Genomic DNA, 8,459 nt, shown 5'->3' on the forward strand with positions numbered 1-8,459 from the left:
AATAGGCCGTATATTATTGGCAGATGATACTTGTTACGTATTGAGACCTTGTTTAAGGCTCTATTGTCGATGTACAAATGTAATGTCCCATCTTTCTTCTTCTAGAACAACACTAGAGTCATCTGATATGACGCCCTTGCGAGAAGAATGAACCCTACAACTAGTAACTTGTCTATTTTCTTTATAAGTTCGGCTAACTCTGATGGAGCCTTCTGATATGCGTTTGTTGTTGGGGGTTTGACCCCTAGTAGGAGCTCAATTTCATGATTGATGCCACGACGAGAGAGTAACATCTTTGGTAAGCTATCTGACATTATATCGGTGTAGTTGTGGAAGACATCTTCGATCTCACTTGAGACATGCTCTATATTTGTTACATTTTCTACCATTTGTATGGTCATGAATGTGGCTTTTTTCAAACGAGCCCTTTCTTTAATTGTAATACATAAATTATTCTTACGTTATCCGGTTGTTTGATGATTGTAGAGATCACCTTAGAATTGCAGTCGATAATCACTAAACATTTCACTAGTGGCATTGGGATGACTTTACCAAGAAAGTTCATCCCACATACCACATCTAAGTCATTTATACAAACTATGACTAGACCCATCTCTCCTGACAAAACCTCAAATGGTAAGGAAACTCTCTTGGAGACTCATATGCTGAGTAGGGCCTTTTAGTTAACAACTTTCATTTTCTTGGTCTCTTTCTATCCTTAGTTTCAATCTACGAGCTTCATGGTTGGAGATGAAGTCGTGAGTTACACCCGAGTCCACCAATGTACTTTTACTCGATTGAGAATTAATTAATAGCATTGACAAGCATCATCCCCTTCACAAACGCTTCTTTCAGATTGTTCTTTTGTGTGGTTGATAAAAATTTCAGCGCTCTCATTTTTTGAGTGTCGTGGTCCTCTTCCTTCTTTGTCGCTAGTTCGCTTCCACATCATTACCACTTTGCACTCATATTTGAAAGGCACTAAGGGTAGCTCGGTGAGGGCACACATAGAATCTAAGGAGGCCTTTATTGAAGGCCTTTACATAGAAGACATTGTAAAGGCATTTGATAGTTCCTTTAAGGGTAAGACCTGATTTGTTCTCCCATTTAGTCTATTACTTCCTCCATTCAATTTGTTTGTACCCTCATTCTTTTGACTCGTGAGCTTGAAAGGTCTGCCCTTGGAGCTTTGGGGTGGTGTATGTTTCCTTTGGAATCTAGCTTCACAACCAAAATCCAAGAGTCTCAGCGGCGGCAAGATATTCAACCTCCTGTTTGAATAGCTTGGTTCTTATAAAACACTTTGTCTTTTTCATATTTCTAATGTCCAACATCAAAGCTGATAATTGTTATCAAAGCTGATAATTGTTTGATGTAGTCTCACATTCCCCTGGTGTGTTCGACATTTTTAGAGGAACAACCTGAGTCCTTGACTCTTTTTTTAGGTCCTCCCATGAGGAGATAGTGCATGATTCATTTTGAATATCATCATTTTGCATCACGGTTTCCTTTGAAGGCAATCGATTGCGTAAATCTCTCTCTTAGGGAGTCAACACTAACTTGAGCTTTCCAGAGATCAAGAACTTCTTTGAAGAACATCATTAAGAACATAAACTAAGATCTATTGTTACTTATCATAATTGCACTCTCTTGAATTAAAAGAGTAATTGTGCTAGGCACAATTATTTTAACCTAACTAACAAGTGAGTCATTTCTTGGCAAACAATCTTTATAACCTTTTAGTTCAAGTCATTTTTTAAAACATATATATATTTTGATAAAACAAATGTGTTAGAAAATAATTTGAAAGAAGACCTTAAAAATAAATGTTGATTGTATTAAAAACATGTGGCCAAAAGAGGTTACAACATTTTCTAAAAAGGTCCGATGACTACTTGGCTCTCAGAGGGGCATTTCAGGAATGGCAAGGATAGACATAATTTTGTCAAATTGTCACCTATACAAAAATTATTATATAAGATAATATAGCATGAAGTAAAAGAAAAGGGTTTGGCGGCCGTGAGCAATAAACCCTAGACAATTGTAACTAAGAATTGAATTTGATATCATCTTCAAATGAAATGAAAGGGGGCGCATATGCATCCAAAATTATATGCGAATACCCAGCCCATATAAATACAAAACCCAATCGTCTCCACTTCTCCAAAGCCCACCCAAGCCAAGAACACCACTTTGTGTGTTCGTTCATTCCAAATCATCCACCTTTGCTCGCTTTCTTGTTGTTTCTACTGAACTGCTGCTTTCATTCCCATTGCTTCCATCTCTTCCCTCCTCTTCCCCATCTATCACTTCTTCACAGAGCTTCTCAGATGCATCCCCTTCTTCGATCTTACTTTTCAGTGACTCGATCACATCCAACAACTCTCTATTTACCTGTTCATACCAACTACCCAAGTCAGAAAAAGGAACAATTTTCTTCATGGAGGACATGAACCAAAATAAAATCTTAAAATGAAAATGGAAGTACCAAAACACAAGAACTAAAATGAACCTTTTGAAAGTATATAGATTAAAATGAAGCAAAGAACCAAAGTAGCATTTAAACCAATGATTTATTACCTGAATATTTTGTAGAAAATCAGATATATCGGTGGGGCAACAAGGACAATTCATGACATTCTTTTGGGATCTAAGAGCCCGTCCGCCACTGCTTCTCTCTCTCAAGAATGTCTTGCCCACAAAAACACCTTCCAAGCATGGCTTGCAGAAGTTATGGGCACAAGGTGTAGTAATTGGCAAACTCATCACCTCCCGGCAAATACGGCAGCTAAACTCTGCATATCAGTTATATGCCAGCAAGCGGAATTGTTAAAACTGTGAACCGTCTTTTTGTTAGCGACTTTATTCAATATAACATATTTAGCCAACCTTTTAGTAACCTTTCTCGGACACTCATGTTACGCGATTGCCTAATTTTTCTCCTCTTCCCAGAAGCAGAATCTTCGGCTTCAACTGGTCTCTTGCTCGTTGGTGGAGCTTTGCTCCACTTCCATCGACTATCGCTCTCCTGAAAGAAACTTAAAGATATAGCTTTAGATAAATTATAGTCAAATTATCAGTAAACCAAAAACAATATAACACATTAAACAAATTAAAAAATAATAACGACACGCAATATTATTACATTAAAGGTGGAAAATACTTGCTGAATTCAAAAGAAAATGAATGCTAGGAGAAACATCTTCATTTTACAAAACTTGCTTTCGAAACAGAAGAAAGAACGAGAAAGAAATGATCAGGAGGCTGAAATGCATGAGATTATCGAAGGAACAGATTTGTTTGAATCGTAATTCAGTAAAAGTTAGATACTGCATGGAAAAGATGTGTTGGTTCAGTTGGGAAAAGGAGATTGGAGAATACTCACATCAAAGTCCCATGAGGATCCTCCCTTCCTCTCCGTAATATCCGTCGCTTTTTTCAACTCTGAAATTTTAGGTAAGGGTCTAGGTCGATCTCCATGTTCATCACTGCAGTCGAAAAAAACTTATTGAGAGTGTTCCTTTAATGAAGGAAAATGTCTCTGAGGCAAAGCCAGAGGCTTCAACTAGCATTTGATAACATGAAAGCAATTAAATAATTAGAAACACAAACCTTGTCCATGGAGCAGGCTCATTGTCGCATCTAACAAATAAATAGCGACATACCTTAAAGCCCTAAAATAGAGGATACACATATCTAATCAATAATCTGTTCAGCAGATGGTATTATAAGAAAGGAGGAACGGATTTGGTGTCATTTGCTAACCGTTATGTTTATTGTTTTGGTTTTAAAAATTAAACTTATAAACACTCCTACTTATAGTTCTCTAGCTTTATAACCTGCATTTTTATTTTAAAAACTAAAAAAAAGAAAGTAGTTTTTACAAACTTGATTTTGCTTTTAAATTTGGGTCAAAATTTAAATGTGTTTTTTAAGAGATGTGAAAAACATACCATAAAGTGTCGAAGAAACATACATCATTTTCAATAACAAAGAACAAAAGCAATACCTGAATTCCCACTTTACGCCAACACTTCTCAATCCTATAAATTCCATCATACCGCAATCCCTTCTCTGGAGCATATGAGGAACGCTTTTCTTTGTGAGATCTGTTATCATGAATATTAACATACAGCATTAGGCATTTGAAAAATTCAGATCCGTACTTGAAGTAAAGTTATACTCGACACACACACACAACATCATGAAGCCAAGAGTAATACTAGTTTCCTCGACGTATTTCACCAATTGCTATGCAATCACAGCTAAAAATGTACAAGAAGCTTCAAGTCTGGCATGAAAACGGACGCAGTTTTGACAAGCGACAGAAGTTTTCTGCCTTTCCCATGCCTCTACCAACACGGAAAAACACTTTAACATGCTCAACCAAAACAGTTGTAGCTTTACTGTATTTCTTTAGTTTCAAAATCAGAAGTTAATCACATAACACACGTTACAAAATAGATGACACTAATTAAAACCATGAGCTTTTCCAGTTCCATGCAAGTAGAGAATCAAATAATCCTTTATCCATTCTGGAATGCCGAGTCATACACTCTCCTACAAGTTCAAACGGTGGACTGAATGACAGTATAAATTTTATGTAGAAAATGAATAATCAAGAGACACAAGGAACTACAAAACCCGAAGCTGTTACTGTTTTCAAAAAGATATATTCTATATAACTAAAGGTTCAAAACAAATAAATGAGCCTACATCAACGCAGCAAATGAAATAGAAACTCCAAAATCACGGAATATCCAACATTGATTTGCAGCTACCTACCTAACAACCCTAACAGGATAGCCCTTCAAGCAACTAACTTGTAGCGCTTGGTTTGATTTTTCAAATTTCTGGTCAAAAGACTGATCCTTGCTTGTACGCTTGTTCCCACTAAGGTCTCGACCCCCACTGCAATTTAATTCCAACCAGAATCATCAGACACAATGGTTTATTATGCGTAGTGACCAAATAATGTAAAAAAGAAAAAAAAAATGAGGTAAGTTAATTAAAATACCACCAAATTTACCCTGTACCAAACAGCTCTTCAGAAGCTTTAAAAAAATAAAATAAAATAAATAAATAAAATAAAAAAGAAAGAAAGAAAAAGAGAGGACAATAGAAGAAACAAGATGGGAAATGGTATAAAACATTGAACGAACTAAAATAACTTATCATGTGATTATTTTCCGAAAGAGCATGTGCCTTCTAAATACCTAGTTTGTTAAAAATTTGCAGAACAGGTAAATAAACGACAGGGAAAGAACAGACCGAATAGAATGCACAATAAAAATATAATAATAATAAATAAATAAAAATAAAAATAAACCTTCCAGTGTAGAGGAACCACTCCCCATGATCTTCATCATCCTGGTAGCCACCAGAAAGAACCACTGATTGTGCACCATTATTTGACTGTCCCGCTATACCTGCAACATGTGGAAAGTGAGCACCCCATTGACGACATTCTAACCGATCCTCCCAGCATTCACCGACCAGAACACCCTGGTTTCTCTCGGGATCATTTTCAGCAGGAATGGGACCAAAATGATCAGATGGAATTGTAACAAATATTTTTCCACTGGCAGCATTAGCCTTCCCATTTCTTTGTGCCCGGTCAGTGGTATAGGCTTTGTCTGGTCTATTTTGATTGTGGACAAAATGATAAACCTTCTGAGGTCCTCCAGAAACTAATGATTTTGACAATTTAGCCATACGAATGGCCACTACAAGGGTGGAATTAATACGGGGCTGGCTAGCCATTTTGGAGGGTATAACGCAGCGGCACTTTGCACAAGTGTTCTTTCCTTGTCCAATCCACTTCTGGAAACATTTTAAGCAGAAATTGTGGCCACATGGAGTCTGGATCACACGGCCATATTCTTATTAGCATAAACCCAATTAATCAAATTGATGAGGTTAATTTCCTAGTAGTTTACTAGCACATGATCGAGATGCCTAAGGTAATCAGCAGTAACACTAAAACTTCAAAGATACAAGCCAATAGGAATCAATGAAGAAAAAAATCATTACAAGAAAATATCTGACTACCAATCCACTGACTTCAACTGATTCATGAATTGTTGTACAATATATAACATCAAGTTTTCCCACTTCCAAATCCATACTATATACAGTTGCAGTCACCATTGTCACCATAATGAATAAACCTCTACAATATTATCAAAAATGAAGATTATGGGTTCATCCTACAAACCTCTACAATATTATCAATGATTACTCGACATTCAATTGAAAAATTCAATATAAGCCCTTAATAATCTTTTCAAACAGCTTATAACCGTGTTGAATGCAACTTATAAAACAAGAATGGTACAGAATGAATTGGACATCAAGGTAAGTTATAAAAGCAAAACCTGAAAATGTCCATACAATATATTTTTATATGTCAATCTGAGTATAGCTCATTAAGATAAAAGCATCTATTGCCTTTCCTTAAAATTAAAGATTTTATCTCAAAAATTTATTGAACATTAATCATTAGAACATAACACTTGGAAAGATTTTCTCAATATAATCTTTGACGCACATCCAGTACAGGTATCAACAAAAAATGCTCTCTTTAAAACTTGTTAAGCATCATCAAAACTTTCATAATGTATTAGAAAATATGTTAGTACAATTTAGAGAAAAAATAAGGGAAACGGCCGTATTATGCTTTATTTAGTCTAACCTATTAAAAAGAAGATGAATTGAAGTGAGATGTAAATGTGAATCACACAAATTACAGGGAAAATATTTCATAACAAGTGAATCGGATATATAAATCGACGATATAAAAGATGAAACATCATTTTTTTTAATAACATGAACAGCTAAAGACACGGTGAAAGATGGTTGCAAGCCAATGCAAGGGCAAGAATAAAGGAGCTGGTGGTCTGGCATGGCAAAGAAGATAAAGAATATGCAATAAAGAACTTACAGTGACTGGCCTTTCTGGTAATTGCATGCAGAACGAGCAGTTCAACCTCTCGTCCAACAAATCCAAAACATCGTCCCCCTTTTTTTTCTTTTCCTTGTTGGCATCATGATCATCCTTGTCGGACTGCAACTTTCCGCTGAGAAGCTCCTGGCGCTTCTTTGCCTTCTCACGGTCAGTAAGGGAGACATCAGCCTCAATGGCTCGAATCGCAGCAACAAGGTCACTAGAAGGCGTAGTGGGGAGTGGATTGTTGCCGAGCGGAGGAAGGGGAACATCTTCGGGAGGGGAGGAACAATCGGGACAGTCCCATTGAAGGGTTGATTCCAGGGTTTCAGGGGGACTTGAGAGACAATCGACGTGCCAAGGGGTGACGCAAGTTTTGCATGTGATCGTCTCCAAGTCGGAAGGCTTGGCCTTGCAGAGCATGCAAATGCCATCGCCGTCGCAAGGCAACTGAGAAACACAGACCATGAGAGGAGAGTGCTAATGTTTTCAACTACGAAAAATAAGTCCTAATTAGCCCAAAATCTTACCTGGGTTTTATTTGCCATAATGTTTGTAGCCTTCAGATGTCGTTTGGCATCATCTTCCATCATATTCACACTCCACCCAACAACTTAGTTAAACCCTGCATTTGATGGGGGGATGAAGTAGTAACTAGATGTGAGAATGTGCAGTAAAAATCATGCCAATGTGTACCGTTAAGATGCCCATAAAAATTCAAATGATTTACATTTTCTGCCAGATCTTTCACTGTTTCCCCATCGGAGTAGTACAGTGCCCCAATCAAATTGCCAAGTTTTTCAACTTCTCCCCGGACAATACAGACCAATTGAAACCAAAGTTAGCACACAGTCAATTCACTTCTCTGTTACAGCATTTCAAATCCCCCTCAATCCATTTTTTTTATTCCAAGTCGATATAATTTAGGCATATTGTCCTGGATAAAAGCTTTTGAGTTTAGGACTAGTTGTTGGTCCATTATTTTCCTTCTTAGCTTCTTTCTTCGTGGAACCATTATTTAGACAAAATGATAATTGAAACGAAAAATGTATTTTAGCAAGTTTAATAATCCAAACTCAATCATCACTTGAACAACAAGAAAAGAACGTTCCATAAACTAAGATTTGAGCAATTTATAGGACTTTTTTTCATAGACAAAACTCGGTAATTGGTAAAGCGATAAAAACCTGATGGAATTGGAGGTTGAAACTTAAATTTATTTAAAAAAAAAAAAAAAAAAAAAAAAAAAAGGTTAACGAAACAAAAACAAAAACGGTGGGAGAAACAAATTTGTAGTAACCCCATAGTTTCGATAAGAAGCTTACCTTGTGATTTGAATGGTTTATGCAGAATGAGCGGTTTGATTTGATGTTCCAGGGGCGGTGCTGCTGCTATCGACCTCCCCAGAAATGCGTATGGGCAAAGCAGAGCAAACAAACCCTACTGCTTGAACTGAAATGAGAGTTGAAAATAAAAGTGGTAAATAAAATGAGATTTGAGAGAGAAGGTTTGG

General features: G+C 36.7%; 1 protein-coding gene across 1 annotated transcript; it reads right to left on the bottom strand.

Moving 5' to 3' along the window:
• Positions 1 to 1,940: 1,940 nt before the first annotated feature.
• LOC111786414 (E3 ubiquitin-protein ligase ORTHRUS 2) lies at positions 1,941 to 8,459 on the bottom strand. Its single transcript, XM_023666710.2, has 11 exons — positions 8,272 to 8,459; positions 7,477 to 7,571; positions 6,944 to 7,396; positions 5,330 to 5,862; positions 4,786 to 4,911; positions 4,010 to 4,109; positions 3,613 to 3,674; positions 3,386 to 3,488; positions 2,890 to 3,028; positions 2,581 to 2,795; positions 1,941 to 2,394 (listed from the first exon to the last, which is right to left on the bottom strand). The coding sequence occupies exons 2-11, from the start codon at positions 7,537 to 7,539 to the stop codon at positions 2,206 to 2,208; spliced, it is 1,983 nt and encodes a 660-aa protein (XP_023522478.2). The 5' UTR covers positions 7,540 to 7,571; positions 8,272 to 8,459; the 3' UTR covers positions 1,941 to 2,205.

Source organism: Cucurbita pepo, chromosome 1 (genome assembly GCF_057944985.1).
Source record: "Cucurbita pepo subsp. pepo isolate OVF chromosome 1, ASM5794498v1, whole genome shotgun sequence".
Classification (NCBI taxonomy): domain Eukaryota; kingdom Viridiplantae; phylum Streptophyta; class Magnoliopsida; order Cucurbitales; family Cucurbitaceae; genus Cucurbita; species Cucurbita pepo.